The 25,145-nt window shown below is 39.7% G+C and overlaps 5 protein-coding genes across 5 annotated transcripts; 3 read left to right on the forward strand and 2 right to left on the reverse strand.

Annotated features, from left to right (window-relative positions):
• Positions 1-1,213: 1,213 nt before the first annotated feature.
• Positions 1,214-2,218, forward strand: LOC112171800 (F-box/LRR-repeat protein At3g48880). Its single transcript, XM_024308922.1, has one exon. The coding sequence runs from the start codon at positions 1,214-1,216 to the stop codon at positions 2,216-2,218; it is 1,005 nt and encodes a 334-aa protein (XP_024164690.1).
• A 529-nt stretch (positions 2,219-2,747) lies between these two features.
• On the forward strand, positions 2,748-4,385 carry LOC112174414 (probable metal-nicotianamine transporter YSL6). Its single transcript, XM_024312187.2, has 4 exons — positions 2,748-3,255; positions 3,360-3,532; positions 3,868-3,965; positions 4,162-4,385. Exons 1-4 carry the CDS (start codon positions 2,748-2,750, stop codon positions 4,208-4,210), a joined length of 828 nt encoding a protein of 275 aa, XP_024167955.2. The 3' UTR covers positions 4,211-4,385.
• Positions 4,386-13,343: 8,958 nt separating this feature from the next.
• On the reverse strand, positions 13,344-14,920 carry LOC112169552 (zinc finger BED domain-containing protein RICESLEEPER 1-like). Its single transcript, XM_040508638.1, has 2 exons — positions 13,489-14,920; positions 13,344-13,411 (listed from the first exon to the last, which is right to left on the reverse strand). The coding sequence occupies exons 1-2, from the start codon at positions 14,918-14,920 to the stop codon at positions 13,344-13,346; spliced, it is 1,500 nt and encodes a 499-aa protein (XP_040364572.1).
• A 3,738-nt stretch (positions 14,921-18,658) lies between these two features.
• On the forward strand, positions 18,659-20,036 carry LOC112174333 (uncharacterized acetyltransferase At3g50280). Its single transcript, XM_024312073.2, has one exon. It carries the CDS (start codon positions 18,659-18,661, stop codon positions 20,024-20,026), a length of 1,368 nt encoding a protein of 455 aa, XP_024167841.1. The 3' UTR covers positions 20,027-20,036.
• Positions 20,037-22,252: 2,216 nt separating this feature from the next.
• Positions 22,253-24,095, reverse strand: LOC112173564 (SUMO-conjugating enzyme SCE1). The gene is made up of 5 exons (XM_024311213.2): positions 23,916-24,095; positions 23,747-23,830; positions 22,886-23,038; positions 22,694-22,807; positions 22,253-22,611 (listed from the first exon to the last, which is right to left on the reverse strand). The coding sequence occupies exons 1-5, from the start codon at positions 23,982-23,984 to the stop codon at positions 22,549-22,551; spliced, it is 483 nt and encodes a 160-aa protein (XP_024166981.1). The 5' UTR covers positions 23,985-24,095; the 3' UTR covers positions 22,253-22,548.
• Positions 24,096-25,145: the final 1,050 nt, after the last annotated feature.

Consider the following 25,145-nt stretch of genomic DNA (forward strand, 5'->3'; position numbering starts at 1 on the left):
AGCTATCGGTGACGGGAAGGTGGTCAGCGACCAGATCGTGGCGGTGGCAGGCCATGGATTGTATGGCACTGGTCTCTTTTCTGAGGCGATTGGCTGGGCAAAGGTTTGAGTTGTTGAAAGGGGTTCTCGAATTGATGGGTAGCTGGTTTGGTTTCAGGTTAGTTTGGGACGAATTTGCACAATGGGTATGTAATGAGTTCAGCCAAAGAGGATGGGGGTGGTCTAAGATCCCAAGCTTGTCGTGGCAGAGTACTTGGCTTGGGTGTCTTCGATGGAGTGCGCTCTTTTGGCTACACTCATGGTGGCTTGCCGGCGATTTGTTGTCCATGGTGAGGAAGATGGAAGTGGTTCAACATAGCTTAGTACTTTGTTTTATTAGGTTTTTATGTTTTGGTTTTTGGTTAGTTTTAATAAGTCCCTCCTCCTTTGAGCGAGGGTTTTGGTGGTCTTCCCTATTGGTTGTGCCATTGTTATGGTGTCATCTCCAGGGACTAATTGTTTTAATTTCGATGTTTTCTTATTGTCAATGTAATGGGGAGATGTTCCTGCACGTATACTGGCGGTATTGGTATATGGTGCGGAAGGGGATTAGTCTTTTCTTGAGGTTGGCTGTAAGGATGTATCGGGACTCCTGGAAAAAGTTGATCGGTTGTAGCCCGGAACAAAGGGCGATTCATGTGGTTAGAGTTGAGCCCCTATCAGCTCATGGTATCTGTAACCGCTGGTTCTACAGTAGGGGTATGAGTAGGTCCTATTCTCTAGTTGGAGTAATTGAGATTTTACGATGTCATTCCCGTCTTTGTAATTTTTTGGATTAATAGAATTTCTTATTTTCTCAAAAAAAAAAATAGAGTCCCTTTGGTTGTTGTGACCTGTGAGCAGCTCTTATTCGATAATTTGGTTACGGTAGCTAGATTGAGTGCTATTTCAGTTTCAGAGTAATCTATGCTATTTTCCGTATTTCACGAAAAAGTTTTCAGCAATTGTAAGAGTGAACTGAACAATGATTGTACGAGTTAAAACTTGGAAGGTAAAGCAATGGTTGGGTCATATCTATTCTATGAAATAAGCCCATAACTCCTAGGAAAGCCCTAATACTTAGATCCAGCCCATAAGAGTTGTCCTAAAATTTTGTTTCGCCTTTCGGTTGTTATTTTGGAGGTATGGGGATTAGGGTTAAATTGTATCGTTCCTGAGGCAAAGGTGTGAGAAGATGGATGATGAGAGAAGAAGATGGGAGGATTTAGACACAGACTGCTTGACGAATGTGTTTTCAAGAGTTGAAATGGAGTCTCTGTTTTTGGCTGTTCCTTTTGTCTGCAAATCATGGTACAAAACAAGTCTCAATCCTTTGTGCTGGAAATGTCTCTGGTTTCCAGATTTTATACCTTATCCTTTGTTTACTGATAAGGCCGAGGATCGGCTTCAACCTGCTCAGAGTTTTGGTCCCTTTTACGATCAGTTTGTTGATGAATATCGAATAAACAAGACTCGGTTCTCTATCGATGCTTTTGTGAAGTTGGTAGTCGATCGTAGCAATGGAATTGCCACTTCTCTCATACTACCTGAATTCTGTACGGAAGAAGCATTGAGATATGTATCAGATGCATGCCCTCTCCTTAGGGGAGTTTGGTTCACAGATGACCTGGTGCTTTTCAAGAATTCTCAAATTATTGCACAAGTGATTGGAAAGTGGAAATTTTTGGAGTGCTTGTATTTGGGGAGTAGCTTGGTGAAAATTATGCGGCAAAGAAGATTGAGTAAAAAACATTTGAGAGAACATTTTAAAGTGTTGTTGACAGTGGAAAATCCACCCTGCTATAATGTTCTGGATAGAATCCTTGTGCAGATTGCCACTCACTGCAAACATTTTAAGGAATTATCTATTTCTTTCTGCAATGTTGGTGAAATTGAGGCATCCACAATTGTGAAGTTGCTGCCAAACCTTAAAAAGTTGGATGTGAGCAGTTCTTGCATTGATCGAGATAGTGTTGTTAAACTATTGCAGGGCCTTAAAAAGGTGGTGCGTTTTCATATCACAAGATGTGAAGGTTTTGAAGAGAGTGATGAAGAAATATCAAAGCTTGGTTCCCAGGTCAAACACTTTTTATGCCAAGATTGTGCAAACTGTGATTTATCTTGGTGTACAATAATCGTTAAACAGAGGAAGGCTATTTTCAGGGCATTGGAGTTATCAAATCAGATTAATGAGGGATGAAAAGGCCAGGTGGAGGTCTCATTTTGATCTATGGTCAAGGTGGTGTTTGTTTGTTGTGCTCTTCTAACTGAGCTAATGTCCTGATAGCCTTTATCACTTGATCCTGATATACTTGTGAAGATCTCTTTAAATGAAAGATTCAAATTCAATTATTGTTTGCAAACAGTTCAGTACTTTGTTGCATCTTCATGTTCAAAGGTTTTTTTTTCTTTCTGATCGTCTCTTTTTATATTGTTGCCCTAGTTTCTGTTTCAAGCTATATAACATGCAACTTGCCCCAGTTTATCCTTCTTTTCTCATCTTTTTTCGTTATCAAATTTTTGGTTTTCTTAAGCTTCCATACAATTGGTTCTGTTCTATTTAAACTCGGTTTTGAATAAATAAAGTCTAATTAGTATGTAAGACCATCTCCAACAGATGGGTCTTTTGCCATCTAGACACCCAACGAGTATTTTTGACCGACCAAACCATTCTCCAACAGATGTGCTTTTTACATGTGGATTTGACATCCACCTCTCCTCTGTCAAAAATGACAGAAACCATTGAAGCTGATGTTTCTTTTTCTCACTCTCTTTCCCTTTCACGGCTTTCTTCCTCTCCTCTCACCCAGAACTTCAAGCTTCCACTTAAAAATCACCCAGAACTTCAAGCTTCAATCTTCCTCTTCTCAAGATTCTTTTCTCTTCTTAGGATCATGGATCAAAAGAATTCAGCTTCATCTTCAGATGGTGCAGATGAGGAATTTTGGGATCTTGCCAATTCATCATCAGACGAAGACTTGATGAATCTGCAGATTGAAGCTCTACAAGAGAAGGGGAGAAGAAGACGCCGGGGCTCAATTCCTGGTCACAAGCTGAATCTGAAGATGGGGATCATCCCATCCTTGAATGTGGCAGCCGGTCTGCTCGGGTTCTTCTTCGTCAAGTCCTGGATCGAGTTCTTGGCCCAATTTGGGTTTCAGGTGAAGCCCTTCACCAGGCAAGAGAACACTGTCATCCAAACTTGCGTCGTCGCTTGCTATAGCCTCGCCTTTAGCTGTATAACCCTCAAATCATTAGCTCTTTTAATCTGTGTGTAATTAAATTTGGTTGCATCTTTTTTAATACCGGAAAAAATTAAACTTGGGAAATTTTAATGACAGGGGGATTCGGTTCGTATTTGGTTGCAATGGATGAGAGAACATATAAACTCATCGGGGAGGATTACCCTGGTAACAGGGCAGAAGATGTTATTAATCCGAGCTTGTGGTGGATGACTGGTTTCCTCGTTGTTGTCAGCTTCCTTGGACTTTTTAGTCTTGTTCCGCTTCGCAAGGTAACTACTTCCACTGTGGTTTGTTCAATCTTCCAACAATGTTTTGGGTGTTTTGTTCTTCTATGTTGTAGTTGTTGTGTTCCTATTAGTTGCTTGTTAGCTTCCATGGTTCTACTTTTTGCAATGTCTTTTTTTAGTTTGCGATAGATGTGGCTGTTCAATTTATATACCTAAGTAATTATGTTAACCTTTCAGAGGAACTGTTGTCTCTTATTTTGTAAGGCATTGGCCGCGCCATTTTTAAGACTCTTAAAGTTTGACATGCTTGTTGGCCACCATGATTGGCATTCGTTGTAGTTGAAAGCATCCTCACTTGTATATGCTTCTGAAATCAGGTTATGGTTATGGATTACAAACTTACATACCCCAGTGGGACTGCCACAACAATGTTGATCAATAGCTTTCACACTAAAAGTGGTGCAGAGCTTGCCGGGTAAACTCTATGTCTCAACTTCATGAAATGCCACCACTGAAACTGGTCATTCTTTCCCATTTAAAAAAAAAAAAGATTTAATATCCTAAGCCCTTTCTATCTGTTTTCATTCAAATAGAGGCCTGAGTTCAAAATGAATCTTTTTTTTTTTAATCACTTTTTTGCACTGAATATATATGTACTCTTTTTATTGCAGGAAGCAAGTGCAATGTCTTGAAAAGTATCTAAGCATGAGTTTAATTTGAAGCTGCTTTAAGTGGTTCTTCAGTGGTATTGGAGATTCATATGGGTTTGACAACTTTCCTAGCCTTGAATTGACACTTTTTAAGAACACTTTTATGGTGAAGTTTGGTTCCTTCATTTTGTTGTGAGCAGCTGTTTGGTTGTTAACAGTCCGATTAGGTGAGAAATTACTCAAATTGCTTTCATTTCCAGTTGTTTGGTTGTGAGAAATTGAGTTGTTTAGAATGTGAAATGAGATTTGTGTTCTGGCTTTCCTTCCCATATATTACGGCAAGAATTATGCATATGAGTTAAATGCATTTTTCTGTTTTGATTTTTTAGATTTTGTGTTGTTTTCTATTGTGCAGACTGATAAATGCTACTTGTGTTAATAAATGCAAAAGAGTTAATAGAGTTAGCTACCAAATGTAAATGAAATGTACTTAAGAGATATGGAAGCCTTTTGAGTGCTTTCTCTGTTCATAAAATGGAACAGTTTGTTGTTATGCATTAAATAGGTTTCAGCTTTCTCTGTTAGCAAAATGGAAAATAAAGCTGTTTGGTTGTGCATTAAATCAGTTTCTATTGCTTTGTCTGTTAGCAAAATGGAAACGACAGTCCGATGTGATTTAAAGCATGTTTCTTTTACTTTCTCTGTGTGCAAAATGGATTCAATAGTTGTTGTGCATTAAATAGGTTTATATTGCTTAAGTTGTATGCAAAATGGAACAGAAAGTTGATGAAATGCAGTTTATTAACTTGATGGTAATAAAAGAATACATGTGTGTTCTGAAACTGCAGATTGTGTTGCTTTCTCTGTGGCTATTTACTTTCAGTACAAGTTTGATGTCATTAGTAGATGCTGCTGGTTGCTATATGATTTTTTAGTTTGTATGAACAGGCTCCTTGAGTCTTGTAGTTGAGACTGCTTTTTAGTTCTCTAGCACATTTTGGATAGAGTGTGATATTTGGGAGATTGTTGTTTGGGTATTTCTTTCTGATTCTTTCAATTGTGTTGTATATGAAGATTTTGTTAGGTAGATTTGCCCAACTGTTTGTGTAAGAATTTGACAGTAAAAGGAAACACAAGTCATGGATTCCAAATCCTTGATTTGTAATTTACAGTGCAAAATATATTTTTGATGTATCATCATTTTTTAGATGTATGAATGTCACGCCCCTGATTTTACACACAAGAAAATCGATATATATAATCCCATAATTATACATGCGTGAACGTTCAGTCATCAATACAAAATACCTGAAATCTTTTTCCCTTTAACTTACACAGATATTGATGCCCTGAACCCTCAAAGTCAATATACACTCGCTCCATAGAGTTATATATATTACACAAGCTTACGAATTAAATTGTCAACAACAAAATAAAACGTAAAGGCTGCTCAGAGTAACTATACAACGGAAGTCCTTATCAAAGGTAAAGTCACAAAGATGACTTCCTACCGTAAAGCTGCTAACTCGCTGCCTCAACCTCGATTATCCTAACCTATAGGATTAACCCCTACACCGTTGGAATGGTGCACCGGGTTGCCATACAACAAACCCGGTAAGCTTTTGCAAGCCCGTATGAGTAACTCAAAAACACACATGAACAACTCACGCCAAAAACGAGGAAAACCTTTCAACTCGCGAATAAAGAAAACATACCATGCTTCCAAAAACAATACTCTTTTCCCAAAAGAAACAACGAAAGTCACACCGTGACAAAATCATATAAATCGTTAACCTAACAATTCAAATATGATAAATCGATCCAACCTGGATAAAACAATAATTAGGTCCAACCTGGACAAAACAGCAAATAGGTCCAACCTGGACAAAATATGTACCAAGGAGTCTTAAGTAACCTACTTAGATCCCTAAAGTACGATGGCAGACAAACTAGAGCTCTAACTGAATCGTAACCTGTCACCCGGCCAAGGTTCAATCTTACGATATAATATTGCCATGAGGATGCAACCTGCAACCCCGGATCCTTAGGCCAACCTGACCCTCAGATCAAAACGTTAAATCAACCCAAAAGGAGAAATCACAACCTGTGACTCTCAAATCCTCAGACCACCGGTCGTCAGATCAAAACGTTAAATCGAATCAAAAGGAGAAATCACAACCTGTGACTCTCAAATCCTCAGACCACCGGTCGTCAGATCAAAACGTTAAATCGAATCAAAAGGAGAAATCACAACCTGTGACTCTCAAATCCTCAAACACTTTTCAAAACAATAGAAATACCATTTCCCACCAATTGTTTTCCAAAAGCCACAACCCAAGACAATAAAAAGCATCATTTCATGCATATTGTTTCACAAATCCACAAACCACCAAAACATATATATATATCATGTAAACATATATCTACTAATACATGAATACGTATGTATATATATACATCCCATAATATATATATATATACACACACATAGTCATCCACTCAGAAATGCCACTAATACCATCTATAGTTTGCAGTTAACTAATTAACTCTCAAAACGATAAGGGTATTCCCGTTCGTGAATGAACTTCGTGAGATTACTCACCTCAGAATCCCGCTGCGTCTTCAATATAGAACCGAACTAACACTATCACCAACAACTCGTCCAATTCACCTTTAGAAGCACCTAATCACCAATGATCTCAAATTAGTAACGATTCACAAATGATTTAAGTCTGAAACCCTTGTTTTGAACTAAAATCCCCAAAGTGGCGCCAATCGAGGCGAAACCACAACCGAGCCCTCCCAAAGTCTCTGGAATACGTCCACGATCGATGTGACCAAACCACAAGTCGATCGGACGCTCAAATCCTCACGGATAGCATAAATCGATCGGTATGAAACTGCAAAAATCATAACAATTCCAAACGAACTCCAAAACTTGCATATTATATATCGAAACGCTCGTATCAACGAGTAGAACATATATAATAATAAAAACAGTTCCTTAAGTGGCCGGAACACCGCCGGAACGCCTCCACAGACGGTGGCGCACCGCCGCCGGCCAAAACTCAATATTTCACAAAACTCCCAACATCAAAGTTGTTCATCTAAGCATGCTTGTGAACTTTCATAACTGGCTCGAAGTCAGAAAACAAGCTTAAGGGATCGAAAACTACCTCACAAGTCGTGAACAGTAATCCCAACTAAGTTGAACCGATTTCCACGTAAACCGATCAAAACAAACACCATAGATCGATCAGGAAGCCTATTCTGAACTCAACCAAGGAAGCACGAAGCCACGAAGTCGCCGGAGTTGTGTTTTCCGGCCGGGTCCGAAAACACCAACCTGCACCGCCTTCTATCGCCGCTGCCACCGAGAATCGGCACTAGAGGACACCACAGGGAGGAGTGCACGGAGGAGTCGAGCTGATCTGGAAAGTCTCGTCGCCGGAGATGGCCGGAGCTCGCCGGAAAAGCCGGGTCGGATCACCAGGTTCGGGTCGGGTCGAGCGCGGGTGATGAGAGAGAACAGAGGATTCTGATTTTCCGGAAATGGTAAAACTGAAAATGGAAATAGTAAGTTTCCGAAAATGGAAACTCCTATTTATAGAACTTTTCCAAAACTTCAAACGCTCAAAACTTTCTCATACGAACTCCGATTTCCGCGTTCCACATGTCCACGAACTCGTATCGACGCGCTCTACAACTTTCGTGAAGGAAGTTTTCGGAGAATATCAACGTATCAAAAGTCAACCTTGAACCCCCCTAAAGTCATACTTTTCAAATAATTAATTCGTCCGAAACACTTCCGCTCCGTCCACGAGCCACGAAACCGTCCAACAACCATAAATTTGATTCCGGAAATTCCTCGGAAAATAATTACGAATTTCTGAGGCATCACAATGAACAGGCTCCTTGAGCCCAAAATATATATAGCCTTGGTGTGACTTTCAGCTTGATATGCAGTATGGATTCATTTGTGACCATGTTTGATGATTGCTTGCTGGGTGTTTGAATTTGTCTGGGATATTTTGTCTTTGATGAATTTGATGCTAATAATATGAAGAACGAATCATATGAAATAGTTTCCTACTTTCTGAAGCTCTACTGTTGTTTGAGTCTTTTTGCTCGTCTTTTCCTGTCTTCTGTGCTGCCAAGTTTGTGATGCTTCCTTCGCTTTGGTGTTTGATGGTGGCTTGCCATCGTATATTTGTATTGCTTGTATTTTTGGGATAATTGGGTGATATTTATGATGAAGAAGAAGAGCAGCAGAAACTAGCACTGGAACCATTTGCCTTGTATGGTCTTTGATTTACAAGATACAAAAAGAAAGAAAGGAAAACAACTCTTAAAATAGAATTTTATATGTTAAATAATATTCAAATTTGACATCTCCATTGGAGTTAAAACAAGTCTTCATGTTGTTATGTCAAATTTGCCATCTCATGTGTCAAATTCAAATTTGACCAAAGCCAAATAACAAACCCATTGGAGATGCTCTAAGGACTCAGTTGCATCTGCGAGTGGGATGGATTTGCTGTCAGGTTTAGCTTCTGCCCTCCGGTTTGCGCATCATGAGAATATACATATAGAAACAAGTCCATACAGATATCAAATTGAAGACTGCAGTATAACATAATTCACTTGATATCACTTGTTATCAATTGTATATGAATTGCTGTACTTAATGGCTTTTCCACTTGCATAGGCGAATCAAGTAATAACATAATTAACCACTGCAAGTGGTCTACTGGTTCTTACCTAGTTGGGTGTGCTCCCCAACCTAGGTTCGAACCTCGAAGTTGTCAAAGTGGCCAGACACTGTGCTGCAATGCACAGTTGGAGCATTTCACATGCACTGAAGGGGTTTATCTTAGGCCTAGGAAGCCTTTGGGTTTCCCTTGACAAAGTTAAAAAAAAAAAAAAAAGTAATAACAGAATCTATTTACCAACACTAATGCTCAGAAAAAAAAAAACAACAAAAAACGATGGCACAAATTAACGACCAATTTATTTAATTTGTAGAGTCAGGTTTGAATAAGGGCATCTTAGTTTATTTTCTATAGGAAATTAGGAATAGGTTAGTAGTTTGCAAATTATGGTACACAAAAAGTCTCCATCCTTTATGCTAAACGTCAGATTGTATTTTCTTTAGTTCTCTGCTAGAGAATCTAGTTGTTTGATTACATGAATGTCAAACCTTTCCATGATAAGACAAAAGTTCCCTTCAATTTATCTCACAAATCCGTCCCAGATTGCATTAATATACTGTTTGGGAATAGGGAGAACTGCGAAGCAAAACCACAGACTGATGAACGAAGAAGAAGTTAGACAGTAAAGGGATTGCTTAACAATCGTGTTTAGAAAAGTTGGAATGGAGTACTGCGTGAAGGGCTGTCACTTTTGTTTGCAAATCATGGTACAAAACAAGTTTCAATCCTTTGTGCTGGCAAGATCTCTCGTTACAGATTTTAGACTTTATCCTTGGTGACTGAGGATTGGCTTCCAACTCCTCAGATTTTTAATTTGGTTATTCATGACAAGTTTGTAGCGGAATATGGAATTAAAGTTTGTAATTACAAACTGTTTATTAATTATTTGTAAATCATATATGGTGGTAGCTAGTTTAGCATAAAGCTGCATGAAAAAATTTGAATAATAGTGATCTCGAGTTCTCGACTGATATGACACATTTGAAAGTGTTCTAACATTGTCAAAACATGTCAAACTTTGTCAACATTTTTTTTTATATTGAAATTCTCTTGCTATAATCTCATAGTTGATGGTAATTATATCGGTTTTCTAACTTTAGAAAATTGTAGCAAAGAATTGGGTTAGTATTTTTGAATTCTGTTGGTTGTATAATTGCTTAAATATTTAGGTGTGAACATTTTTCGGTGAGAAAATAAGAATATACAATTTTGACAAAAAAAAAAAAGAACCATATGCTCATCCATGGGACTACTCTTCATTCTCTGTTCATGCACTAATAATGAGCTTTGCTCATCAGTGTTCTTCAACTCCTCAATTAACAGACCACACAAGCAAAATTTGGATCATTGATTGAAGAATCTTCTCCACCATTGCAACATCTTCCAGTTTGTCACCATGTGGAAAATCTCAGACCCCTTGCAATTTTTATGGTGACAAATGGAAGATGTTGCAGTGGTGGAGAAAGATTCTTCGATCAACATTCTCCCTCCTTAAAGTCTCATGCTCCTTGCGAAGAGCCTGTAGCTGCTACCTGCTTTTCACCCCTGATGTCCCTTAATACATAAAATCTCATATCTGTTTCAACGTGTCCTTCTGAAGAATAGTCTCCAAAATGACACAATCAACTACTTGAAGCAGATAGTTTTTGGCCTTGAGATCCTTCAATTTCTGTTCTTCTGCTCAGCCTCCCTCTTCACCACACCCACCGCTGGCTGGTTCATTGACACCCGCTTCCACTATAACCTAATACTCTCATTGGATCACAAGAAATTTTTCATCAATATGCTTCAATGGTCATAAAGTTAATCGGTTGCCATGACCAATTGACCATTGGAGCATGTTGATGGAAAATTTCATGCACCTAATGACCATCGAAACGAGGGATTCAGGGCTGCACAAAGTTGCTATTGGTTGCCATGAACACTTGCTGCTTCAAGTAAGCTGCCACTTTTCCTTTTCCTTTTTTTTAAAAAAAAAAATTTACTTTTAGGGATACCAGAATGTTGAAAACTTTGATTGAAAACGATAAGAAAAGATACTTCTAAATGAATTCGATAATATTATGCATTAATTAAGGAGGATATAAATAGTACTACACCAACAAACAACTCAGAAAATATGGAACAGTACTAATCCCATCCGTAACAAACTCCTCAACTGTTGGGATGCTCCTAAAGAACAGGTAAACAAATACTCTACCTATTGACTTATTCAATTACTATCACAAACAGAACATCATGATAGTGATGTCGACGCCGGGGAGCAACGACGTCGTTCAAGATCCTGGCAAGACAAGAACAGGGGTAGATTTAGACACGGATTGCCTAACGAATGTGCTAAATTTCAAGAGTTGGAATGTAGTCGTTATTTTTGGTTGTCTCTTTTGTCTGTAAATCATGGTACAAAACATCCTCAGTTGTTTGTGTTGATAACGTCTCTATTTTCCAATCTTTACACCTCATCCCTTGTTTACTGAGAGGCAGGATCAGGAACCTCCTCAGAGTTTTGGTCCATCTTAAAACTAGTTCGTAGCTGAATATCGAATTGATAAGACTCGTTTCTCTCATTCTCTGTCACTGCTTTTGTAAAATTTGCATGTAGTTAATTGTAGCAAGGAAAAAGCTACTTCACTCAAGCAGTCAAGCTACCTGGCTTCTGTACTGTAGAAGCATTGCGGTATGTTTCAGATATACACCCTCTCCTTAGGGATTTGTCCTTCAAGGATGATTTAGCACTTTTCAAGACCGGTCAAATTTTCCCAGATGTGATAGGAAAGTGGAAATTTTTAGAGAACTCGCATTTGGGGAGCAACTTGGGGAAAATATTGCCGCTAGTGCCAGACCGTGGTGAAAGTTTGAGTAGATTTGACACTGGAAAGTCGACCCCCTTTGCTATAATGTTTTGGATATGATCCTTATGCATTTGACACTCACTTCAAGCACTTTAAGGATTTATGGATTGCGAACACCGATCTTAGTCAAGTTGCAGCATCCACAAATTGCTACCAAACCTTAACAAGTGTGTTTGGATGAAGGAAAAAAAAATGAAATTTAAATGAAAATGAAGATAATTTCTAAACATGAACTATCTTATTTGACATTTTAAATTTAGAAATTATGAATTTCATTGGGATATTGACCAAATACTCAAATTTGGGTCAATATACTCTCATGATTTACTCTACTAAGAGTTTTTCACTCCCATTTACCTAATTTAACATTTAATGACAGTTTTGTCCTATCAATTAAACTGAAACTAACTCCTCCTCTCTCCTCCCAGACTCTCTCTCTCTCTCTCTCTCTCTCTCCCCCCCCCTTCTCCTCCTCCTCGTCGTTGGAGCACCAGAGTCCGATTCACAGTGGTGAAGACTTCACCTGCAGAAGTCATGTGGCCCGGCAAGTCGATGACGGTGACGTAACCTTTTCGGCTGCTTTTGGGCCATCTTGGCTCTGTTTCTCGACGGGTTTTGGGCCATCTCGGCTATGTTTCTCTATCCGGATCTTGGCCGGGTCCGTGCTCAACAATTTCACCACGGTGAGTAACCGAGTTGATGTCAGAAAGATCGATAGTGGGGAGGGTGGCAGCAATGTGTTTAGATGCAGGTTTGAGGTCGGAGAGGGTTTCGGGGTCATGGACGAAGAACTGAGGGATGGAAGTGATGCCGGAATCGAAGAGGCCTTTAATTCCGATCTTAGACTCGTCGAATTCTTTCACTTCCTTCACTCGGTCATAATGTCATATCCTGATGTTGCATCTAGGGCTGGGTTCGGTACGGTACCGGACCTTCAAGTCCAAAACCACCTACCGTACCAGAACTTATTGGTACACAAAATGAAGTGCCACTACCGGCCACAAAAGTCGGTATACCGACTTCTCGGTATCGGTTGGTATCGGTTGGTTGGGCCTCCAACCGAGTTTAAGATTGGGCCAGCTTTCAGCTACGGCCCAAATGAAAATTTTAAATCCCTAACCTGTCAACAACTGAAAAACTGAAAGCAAATCAAAAACAATCAAATAACATATATGAATTTAAAGGCCCAGAGCCCCAGACCATACGCAAATGTAAAACAATCAAAAAACTTATAACTCTCAGTCTCTCACTCTCTCACATCAACTTCAGTTCATCACTTACAGTTCATCTCATCATCAGTTCATCACTTCATAGTTCATATCATCACTTACAGTTCATCTCATCATCACTTCATATCATCACTTACAGTTCACACAAATGAATGAATCATACAATAACAAAGAGGACAATAGTTGAAAATAAAGTATTCAAAGACTCAAATTTCATCTCATCGTCACTTCATACTTGCTTGTTGTGCTCCCTGCCTCACTCAAAGAGTCAAAGTTTCTGCAAATCAATTTTAATTGAAAAGAATAAGAATGCTGGCAGTTCTGCAAATTCAATCAATGAAGAAGAATTTAGGCAGTTTTTGCAATTTCTAACGTTGAACAAAAAAGCTCACGATGTTGGCTGCTGCCTGCTATGCATCAGCTTGTGTAGAGCTGAGATTGGTCAATGTTGACTCCATTCCTTGATTAAAAGCATTTTCTGCAAAATAACAAAGACAAGGTTAAAAACAATATCATGATTCATAAAATAAGAAACAAACAATATGAGTAGCTTACCCCTCTCAAGTTCCTCCAAAGAGTGATACATTTCAAGGTCATCGTCAGTGGGATCTTTGTAGAAGTTTGGGGGATCGGATTTTAACCAATCCGAACTGCAAACAAGGGCTTCCACCATTTTTGGTGTCAATGAAGCTCTAAAAGGATCCACCACTCTTGATCCCAAACTAAATGCATTCTCCGAAGGCACCGTTGAGCAAGGAACAGCAAAAACATTCTTTGCTAACTTTGATAGGATTGGATAGGTTAACTCATTGGCCTTCCACCACTTATGAATTTCAAAATTCTTTGCAAGGAGGCTAACATACCTATCCGATAAATACTGATCAACCTCATTTCGTATGCATTGTGACTGCTCTGCCATCCTCTCCCTTGCTATTTGCTTGCTGACTTCATCAAGATTCTCCAAGTCATCCCCTTCGAATCCTAGATCTTCTCCCATGTACGGTTCAGCTTCGTTGCTGCCTTCATTGGCTTTGTATTCATCATACATCTTCAGCAAAATTTTCTTTAAGTCCCCTTGTATTGAATGAATTGTCTCGTAGCTTGCATTGACTTTTTGCATTGCTACTTTAGCCCACTGCAGCTTGTATCTTGGGTCAAGAACATTAGCTATCATGATTATCTTGTTCACCGATTCGAAGCTTCCCCAATATTTGTTGAACTTGGCCTTCATTGAAGTGGCAACCCTCTTCAAAATAGGGTCTTTTGCAATGATAGCCTTGTCAATCTCAGTCTGCAATGTAACCATTTCAACAAATAATATATTGGCAGTGATCTTCTTCCAAGCGCTCAGCTTTACAGTAGCTTCATAAAACTTCTTCAAAAACAAACAAAATGCTTCTGCACTCCTCCAATCCTCACTAGATGGTGGTCCAACCCTGGCTTTGCCATTTCTGTCCGTTTCGTCGAAATAAGCTTTAAAATTGCAGTCTTCTTCACCCATTCTGCCGAACACAGCTTCATACTTAAGTGCAGCTTCAAGCATAAGGTATTTGCTATTCCATCTTGTGACTACCTCTAATGGAACATTGGCATTTGCCCTGCACTGTTCCAAAACAGCAAACTCCCTGAACTTGTCAAGACGACTTGATGAACTCCTAACATACTTGGCACAGTTCCATATAGCAGCAATCCCATCTTGTAACTCCTTCAGACCATCCTTAACTATCAAATTTATAATGTGGCATGCACATCTTAAATGTAAAAACTCTCCCTCAAACATCAAAGTCTTGTAACTGGTCAACCTTCTCTTCATGTATGCCATAACTAAGTCATTAGCACTAGCATTGTCTACTGTGATTGTAAACACTTTGGTGATCTCCCATTGCCTCAAACACTGCTCTACTACCCTTCCAATCTCCTCTCCTTTGTGACTAGTAATTGTACAAAAGTTGATGATCCTTTTGTGCAATTTCCAGTCACTATCCATGAAGTGGGCTGTTAGTACTAGGTAGTTTATATTCTGGATCGATGTCCAGGTGTCGGTGCCTCGGTGGTAATTGAGATCCGAGTTTCATTTGCCTTCAATTGACTCAACAAAACAGCCTTCTCAAAATTGTACTTATCTAGCACACCCTTGGCAGCCTGCTTTCTGTCCATTCCAGGCCATTGAGGTTCTAACTCTTTGCAGAAAGCTTTGAATCCCTCCTTCTCCACGTGCCTAAAAGGGAGCTCATCCTTGATAGTCATATCGATGCACCTATCATCACACCTCTTTTTGTTATACTTATGGTATGAGGCTCCTCCACTCACATTATCTCTATTCAACTTAGCCTGCTTAGGATCAAGTTCTGCATGTAATGGATGAGTAGCACATTTCCTAGTATGTGCCCACATCGAGCTTGTCCCATTCTTTTTAGTATCACATAACACTCTATCATTGCAATAATTGCAAGTACACCAACAAGTATCTATTAGGTCTGAGTTCGGGTGTTTACATCTAGTAAAATGTGCCCAAAGAGGGCTTTTGTTTGCAGGCTCTTTTCTTTTCTGCCCAGCAGTAGCTGCTCCATGGGATTGGGAGTTGGTAGGATCAGATTCATCAGCTGAACCTGAAGTTTGCCCTAAAGGTGGGAGTGTTTGTCCTAAAGGTGGTGGTGGTTGTCCTAAAGGTGGTTATGGTAAAGGTGGTTGTCCTAAAGGGGAATGATCCAAAGCTGCAGTACCCGTCACATGTATGCCAGAACTAATCGAAGGGCTTGAGCTACTAGTCTGACTCAAATTACCACTTTGAGTACCCATAGCTGCAGAAAAAAGAAACAAGTGGAACATACAAACATTATAAATTTATAATAGCTGCAGAAAAAAGAAACAAACATAGCATACAAACATCAAACATTGTGATATTAATAGTTGCAGAAAAAAGAAACAAACATCAAACATTATAATATTTATAGCTGCAGAAAAAAGAATCAAACAAAACAAACAAACATCAAACATTTTAATTGTTGCAGAAAAAAGAAACAAACATCAAACATTGTGCTATTAATACAAACATCAAACATATATATAATATATAACATTTTCATCATCTAACTTTACAAATATATATCACTTTGAAACTGACCTGTTGGTCCAAACCGACCAACTGCAGTGCTCCTATGTTGCTCCAGTTCTAACTTCTAAGCCTTGATTGTAAGATGTCTTGAATTGTTGAGAACTTGAGATTGGAACACCTGAAAATTATAATCAGAGCATGTTAGACCAAATAAGAAAAGCAACATATAAAGTAGGGAAACTCGGATCAGAATGAAATTGTAAATGCTATGGTGCATGTAAAATTGTAAATGAGTCTTGGGTTGCCATTTTCTAATTCATCTGTACTCCATTTAAAATGCTTTGCAACTCTTACTCTCTTACTCAGATAAAAGCTCTTACAAAGAGAACAACACATAGTCATGAAAATTCAAATAGAGAATTATGCATATATCGAATTATACCTTCAATTGAATAGAGTCTTGCTTACAATTCAGAGTTCCACCATCGAGAGCCATAAACTTAGTCCTTCAACCCATTAACTTTGCCTTCTTCTCCCTCAAACTGTCAAACATCAAACTTAGTCCTCGCCTCCTCGGTACTCCTGCTCCTCCAAGCACAAAAGAAAAACCATTAAAAGTTTAAAACCCATAACAAATTGGTAAATCTCAAGATAATTCATAACATATCCAAGATCAAATTGCTAAAATTGGGTAGATCGAAGTCTCGAACCTCAACTCAACAATCCAAAACAATTGAAGCTCCGAGCTCGTACTCACCAGCAGTACTACAACAATCGATCGATTTGATGTGAAATGAAATCGAATGGGTCGAACGCGATTCTTCGAACTGAGGCTCAGAAGTCAGAACCTCGCTCGCTCGCTCGCTCGCTCGCTCGCTCGAGAGAGAGAGAGAGAGAGAGAGAGAGAGAGAGAGAGAGACTGAGGGAGTGGTCGAGAGATGGACTGAGCCACTGAGGGATTAGGGATCGGATTAGGGATTAGGGTTTGCAGGTTGGACCAAGAGTTTGAGAGGCAGAGGCTCAGGTCAGATCTCGATCGGGTGAGAGAGAGAGAGAGAGAGAGAGAGAGAGAGAGAGAGAGAGAGAGAGAGAGAGAGAGAGAGACTGAGGGAGTGGTCGAGAGATGGACTGAGCCACTGAGGGATTAGGGATCGGATTATGGATTAGGGTTTGCCGGTTTGGACCAAGAGTATGAGAGGCAGAGGCTCAGGTCAAATCTCGATCGGGTTCGAGAGAGAGAGAGAGAGTGAGAGACGAGGTGAGTCGTCCAGACTCCAGAGACTGAGAGAGGGACTGAGGGATTATGGATTTAGGGTTTGGAAAGTTTTAATCTAACGGTTGTTAGTTAATATGGAATAAAACAGAAGAAAATCAACGGCTATGATTGATTATGTAATAAATATTTTAAATAATTAAATATTATATTAAATATCTGGTACGGTACGGTATACCGTATTTTGTTAATATTGAATACCGATACCGTACCAATTATAGTATCTCTGTACGGTATAACCGTACCACAATTTCGGTAACCGATTTGGCTGGTAACCGAACCCCTTGGTTCGGGACGGACGCGGTTGGCTGGTTTGGATCAGTTGGATTTGCCAGCCCTAGTTGCATCAATGGCTGCCATCTTATAATGAAAGGTTCTGAGCACCAATAGGCAATAGCTTCTTGTTTTATAGTGAATCACTTTTCTCAGTGATGGGTGAATATTTTGTATCCAACCAAATATAATGGAAAAGTAGTGCGCATCAGTAGTCACCGCCTCACCGGTATTAATTGATAAAGTACTCTGCAGTTTTCACTTTTTAAAGCATCATGACGATCGTGAGCCCAACGTCAGGTTCCACGTCTCTCACGGCCCCGGCAATAATAATATTATTTGGGAGCAATAATAATATTATTGAGGGCCAATAATATTTCTATTAGGAGCAATAATCATGTTATTAGGGAGCAATAATGTTTTTATTGGGGGACAATAATGTTTTTATTGGGGGACAATAATGTTTTTATTAGGGGGCAATAATATGTTTACTTGGGGATAATAATATGATAAAGGGTATTATTAGGGGGCAATAAAATCGGACGTCAGAATCCGGTCACCGATCTGGTAGCCTGATTCGAGATTTCAGTGACCGGTTGCCGGATTCCTCACTTTAATTTCCATTAGAATAAGTATCATTTCAAATTTCATTGCAAAAATTTCTTTCTATTACTTTATCAGTTTCCAAAACAAGGTTGTTTGGTTAATATTTTAATATTGTTTTAAATTTTCTTAAAATTTATTACAAGTTCGAAATTCTAAATAGATACGACCAAACAATGAAAATTGCAATTAATGAAATTCTAATTAATGGAATTGCAGATTTCATTATTTAAAAATTTCTCAAGAATTTATAATTGTCTTTTAATTTGTGAAATCACACACCAAAAACAATTTATCTCAATGACTATTTATAGGATCACAATTAGTCTGACTCCCAATATGATCTTCAATCCTAAACCTTTATTTCTAAGGAAAATCTTTCATAATCCCAGATACGCTAAAACAAGTTTCTCAAAAGAAGAATCCAAAATAGACAACGAATTAGTTTGCTTTATATATGAACTACATATATAAAGCAAAGCAGCCCTGCCAAATACACACAGAAAATCGTTCACAATATCATGGAGTCCCCAAATGTCAAACACATCTCAGAATGCTTTATCCAACCTCACAATGCTTCGAAAGAATCAAAGAAGCGCTTTTATTTGACCCCCACAGACCTCGCCATGCTCTCCGAGCACTATATCCAGAAAGGTCTCCTCTTCACCAAACCTCCAAAAGCCAACAACCCTAATTTTCTTGACACCCTTTTGGCGAAACTGAAGTACTCTCTTTCCCTCGCACTCGTTCACTTCTACCCGCTAGCGGGTCGCCTTGTGACCAAGAAAGAACAAGACCCTCATCTCTACTTGGTCTATGTGGATTGCAGCAATAGCCCTGGAGCTAAATTCATCCATGCTTCTCTTGACATGTCCATCTCGGACATTCTTTCCCCAACTGATGTGCCCTTGGTGGTTCAGTCCTTGTTTGATCACGACAGGGCGGTCAACCACGACGGACACACCACGTCGTTGTTGACGGCTCAAGTCACGGAATTGGTGGACGGCGTTTTCATCGGGTTATCAATGAACCATTGTCTCGGTGACGGAACATCTTACTGGAATTTCTTCAACACTTGGTCTGCAATTTTCCAAGCACAAGAAAACAATGTCACTCTTTCCAAGATCTCCAATCCACCAGTGTTGGATCGGTGGTTTCCAGAAGGTCATGGTCCGATTATCAGCCTTCCTTTCACAGACCCAAGTGAGTTCATTGACAGAGTCGAAGCACCAAAACTCAGAGAGAGAATGTTTCATTTCTCCGCAGAATCCCTAGCCAAACTCAAAGCCATGGCCAATTCAGAGAACGAGACCAGCAACATCTCCACCTTCCAGGCCTTGTCTGCGCTTCTCTGGAGGACTATAACTCGAGCGCGTCTTCTGCCACCAGATCAAGAAACCAGTTGCAGATTAGCTGCCAATAACAGAGCAAGATTGGACCCGCCATTGCCTCCGAATTACTTTGGCAACGCCATTTATCCGGTCAAATCAGAACTGATCAATGCTGGTGAGTTGCTTGATCATGGGCTTGGATGGGCCGCGTGGAAATTGCACCAGGCTGTGGTCAACCTCAATGACCAAGTACTAAAACGGTATCTTGATTACTGGTTAAAGTCTCCGACTGTGTTTACTATGCGATATTTCGATCCATTTAGTGTGATGATGGGGAGTAGTCCGAGATTCGACATGTATAAAAATGAATTTGGGATGGGAAAAGCTGTGGCTCTACGAAGTGGGTATGCCAACAAGTTTAGTGGCAAAGTGTCGTCGTTTCAAGGGCGCGAAGCAGGAAGCATTGACTTGGAGGTGTGTCTTCTTCCAGAGGTAATGAGGGCTCTTGAATCTGATGATGAGTTTATGGAAGCTGCCTCTGTACCAAGTCATGAGTAGTCAAGCTAGAATGATGTTGCCAACTTGCCATGTTAATTTTTTTATTATTTTTTTTTAAAGAAATGCATGTCTAAGGTTCTTTACCTTGAATCGAATAAGAAGATACCATGAGAATAATGATGATGTTCTACCTAAATCTTCTTTAATCATGGTTGTCGATCTAATTAATTGGATATTTTTGTCGGAAAATTGTTTGGTGCTTCGGAGCATCTGTCAATATTGCGGAGTTGTCCATGGCTTATTGTCGGATCGAAGGAGATACTATTGTGACACTATTTTGGGGTTGCAAAAGAGCTTGATCTTTTTTATGCCAGAAATTGTAAATGTTTTCATGAGAGATGATATTTCTTTAAAGCTTGCTTCCCATGTTAATTACTTTTTATGCCGGAATTTTGGGAGTTGGAGTTGGTAAAATGTATGCTTCACAAACGATGGATCTACTAGGGAAGGTAATTTTCAGGATGTTGGTCAGAGAAGGGATGGTTCTCATTTTGGTCCATCGTGACATTGGTTTTTGTTTGTTGGGCTCAAGTCTAAATTGGCCTTACTGAACTTTTATGCTGATAGACTTTCACTTAAATTCTAGGGAAAAGTTCACAAATGGTCACTCAACTATGACTCATTCGACACTTTGGTCACTGAAGTTTCAAATATATCACTTTGGTTACTCAACTATTACATTGTCAATCAATTGAGTCACTTTGTTAATTTTTTTCATTAAAAACAATTATAAAAAATACTCTTTGGGTGACTTAAGTGATTGACAGTGTAATAGTTGAGTGACCAAAGTGATATATTTGAAACTTCAGTGACCAAAGTGTCGAATGAGTCATAGTTGAATGACCATTTGTGGAATTCTCCCTAAATTCTATGTTTGTTTTCATCCTATATTTGGATTAATAGAACCAAAGCCCTGGAACCATGCGCGAGTAGCCTTTTTTTTTTTACGGTTAATAGAGTTTTATTGAATCACAAACACAAACTTACAAACAAAGACCCAAACATGGGCCAAAGGTACAAAGCAAGGAAGTAAATAACAAAACCCAACAACAAACAAGCCCAATGACAAACAGCCCACTAGCAAACCCAGCAGAAGGGGAGAGCGATCTTGTCGTCGTCGCCGACAAGCGATCCACCGCGTGACTCAGAACCGTCACCACCGCGTGACTCAGAAACGTCACGAGAGTTGCAGCCAAGGACTTAGAAGCCAGCCAAATCTTTCCAGCACGTGAATACCAAACCAGATCCCAACAGAACTCTACAATCCAAATCCCAAAACCATACAAAACATCAACAAAACCCATCAGCAAATCGCCAGGCAAGCAATTGCCAGGCATGAGGGTAACCAAAAGAAATAGAAAAAAGAAAGAGGAATAGAGATAAGCAGCAGCGGATTCGCTGACATGCCTATGTAAGACATCCGATACAACGCCGTATTCAGAGAATCAAATCGGTGAACATTCGTTTAAAACAGTGATGGGTATGAAGCATGTGCACCTGAAACGTGAAGAATCTAGGATTTGAAAAGCAGAAGGAGAGGAAGAAGAGTGGGGGGACATGAGAGGGATAAGAATCGAAGAGAATGAAGAAGGAAAAGGGGATAGATGGGATGGGTAATCTGGGCTCTAAAGATGAATAAGATTTGGGTTATGGGGGAATTGGGGAAACGAAGGAAACCGAAAGCTGACGATAAGCAAAACTGCCACCGCCGGGGCAGAGAGCTACCACGAAGGGTAGGGGAAAAACAGGGAAAATTGGAGACTCCCCCAACTCTAAAGCCAAAGATCCAGATCAGAAGGATCTAGATCTGCCAAGAGAAGGGGGAGAAGGAGAAAACCTAGTCTGGTGGGTTTCTTAGAGAGAAGGGAGACTTTCTCACTCTACTTTTAAGAAGGGCGGCCGCTAATGGAGCTATGCCTGGTTCAACCCCATACCGGATTTTGCACGACAAATATTGGTAGATGGGGTTCTATTCAGTGTACATTTGCTTCTTCATTGAGCTCAATCAATCATCTATATTGTTATCACTTATCAGAAGAAGAGGTTAGCAATACGTAATGCCCGGACTTCGAGTTTGGTTTTGTGTTCGAGTGTGAGAAGTTAAACATTCGAAGCAAAAAATGAATTTTCAATTGTTGAAACACCCTCCAAATGTCAACAGGCTTTACAAATATGAAAACTCAACTTTAACCCATTTTGGCATGCATTGTTTAGAGAACTACAACCTTTAACAAGCATGAGTAGAAAAGAATTTTCCCAGAATAGCAAATGAAAATCAAGCAATGATAAGAAAACCAGAACAAAGTCACGCCAAGGTTAGGAGTTTGAAGTTTGTGCATAACAGCCTCTACTGTCTGCGAATTTTCAGTATTGTCACAAATGAGAATAACTACGATACACACAACCATAAACAAAGAGAGAGAGAAAAATGCAAGGAACCCACTCAGAAGGTTGGTCAAGTCTTGAGAAGAGCCTTGAGCATGATTTTGTTTAACTAAACAATGAGTTAACAAAAGCACTCGTCAGATAACAGATGGATATTGTTTTGCCTGCTGCCGCACTCTTCTCCTGTACTCAACTGGTTCCTGCACATCAGAATCATATATATTTGGTTAAACATAAGTTCACTAACAAGAGAACAAGATGCAACTAGAATTCAAAACAAACCTGGATGAAGAGCTGATAACCCTCAGTTTGTGCAGGATCAGCAGGGTTAGGCTGGTCTAGCAAGTCCTGAATGCCTACTAGGATTTGCTTCACAGTAATGGCAGGCCTCCACCCCTGAAAAAGGAATTCCCATTACGCGACAATAATTGACAAAATCTCCCTATATAAGTAAATGTAGTGATATTTACTCACCTTATCCTCATTGAGAATTGAAAGGCAAACGGTTCCAGAAGGATAAACATTAGGGTGGAAAAAACCCTGAGGGAACTTGCACTTTGGGGGTTTGCTGGGGTAATCCTCACTGAACTGGAGTGTAAGTGGATAGTTGCCACCCTCCCAATCAGTCTGCATTTGAAATATGGTCAATATTGATAGTACAAAAACATTCACATCATCAATGAAGAGGCAAAAATATGAAGCAACAATGGACACTGGCAATGTCGTTATCTATAAAGCAACAAATATCAACTCATCTAGACCATAACATGCTCGTTAAGTTGCTACATTAATCTCCAACCTCCAATATTCAATTAATAGACCCTCTCTACACAACTACAATCAATAAGATCTTTGAGGCTTAAATGAATCATCCGTTTAAAATTCTCCAGATGGCACATTACATCCTACTCATGGTTTCTATCTGTTGTACTTCAGGTTGCCCAACAGAGAAACAAATACATCATAACAGGAGACAGTCCACGACGACAACAACAATATTAAAAGAGCTCAGAATGTAAGAAAATAATCCACAACATCAACTCGACAGGGTTACTAAATACTAATGCGAAAGGATAAACGTCTAGACAGAAGATACCAGTCAATTGATCTATAGTAGAGCTGCTGCTGCCAGACTCCGAAGAGTTGCTATGAATTAAACAGCAATATGAGCAAGCAACCAGTATACCAAACAAACTTCTCAAACACAGATAACTGAAAATCTTAGTCTGATTAGAGTAATACAAGGGTAAAGTATAAAACCACAAGACCTAAATCCTTTTTATGCCCAAATTGACTAGCTAAATACAAATTTCAAAAGAGAAGAGAAAAACTCACAGCGGGTTTTCCAGGGATTAAGCACTGCCAAACCATCAAATTGACGGAGCCATCTGCACCTGTCTCTGGCTTCGCCACAAAACCCTAAACAGCGATTACCAATTATTAGCAAAGACCTTCAAATTGAAAATTGAAAAAAAAAAAAAAAATAGAGAGAGAAGGTACCGACATGGGGGTGATTCTTACGCCAGGATTTTCGTTCCTCCGCGAGGCGACCACGCGCGATTCCTCCAGACATTCTCTGAAGAAGAAGAAGAATAAGACGATGATTGATTGATGGAGGAAGCGCAGCCGCCTTTAATTTTTAGAGAAACAAGTAGAAGAATCCTATTAAGCAGCTCGCTTTTTATTATATTCTACCGTATCCAAATCCACGAAATTATAGTACAATTGTACAACTACGCGCTTACGAAACTTCCATGCGCGTGTGTTTTATTTTATTTTTATCTTTTAATGCTCCTTTTTGTTATTTTGGTTGGTGGCCGAGTGAGCTGCACCTCCGAGACGAGAGCAACTTGGTATGACTTTTTTTCAAAGGAGGTTTTTCACAAGCTGAGATTCGAACCAGAAATCTCATATTACCAAATCAGAAAAAACTCTACTGCGTTCGCCCCACTTACAGCCCCAACATGCTTCCATTAGACAACTCCATTGGGCTTAATGCTCCAATTTTTTTTTTACTGTAAAATAAAGAATAAATAGAGGCATTTGTTCGAGAAAATATAAAGGGATTTTGTCCATTTACCCCATTTTTAGGGATTTTTTTCCCACTTACCCCATTAAGTTTTTTTAATTCTCTCTTACCCAATACACTCTAAGGGAGTCTTCCCTAATACCTTTTTTTTGTTTTTAATTTTTTTTTAATACCATTTTACCCTTACCCCTTTGTTACTTAGAGAGAGAGAGAAAATAGAAGAGAGAGAAACCATGGGAAACTTCGCCGGAGCCCGGTTCCGGCTGCCGGAATCCGGTCACCGGTCGCCGGAATCCGGTCACCGGTCGCCGGAATCCGGCCAACTTTCGCCGGAATCCGGCCAACTTCGCCGGAATCCGGCCAACTTTCGCCGGAATCCGGTCACCGGCTGCCGGAATCCGGTCACCGGCTGCCGCCCACCGGAATTTGCTGAAAATCTCACTGAAAAGTTTTTATGCCCCCAATAGACATCTATTGCTTCCCAATAGACGACTATCAACCATGTATTGCCCCCCAATAGACGACTATCAGCCATGTATTGCCCCCAATAGACGACTATCAGCCATGTATTGCCCCCCAATAGACGACTATCAGCAGATGACTATCAACCATGTATTGCCCCCCAATAGACGACTATCAGCCATGTATTGCCCCCCAATAGACGACCATCAGCCATGTATTGCCCCCCAATAGACGTCTATTACC

This window comes from Rosa chinensis, chromosome 6, assembly GCF_002994745.2.
Source record: "Rosa chinensis cultivar Old Blush chromosome 6, RchiOBHm-V2, whole genome shotgun sequence".
NCBI classification, from domain to species: Eukaryota; Viridiplantae; Streptophyta; class Magnoliopsida; order Rosales; family Rosaceae; genus Rosa; species Rosa chinensis.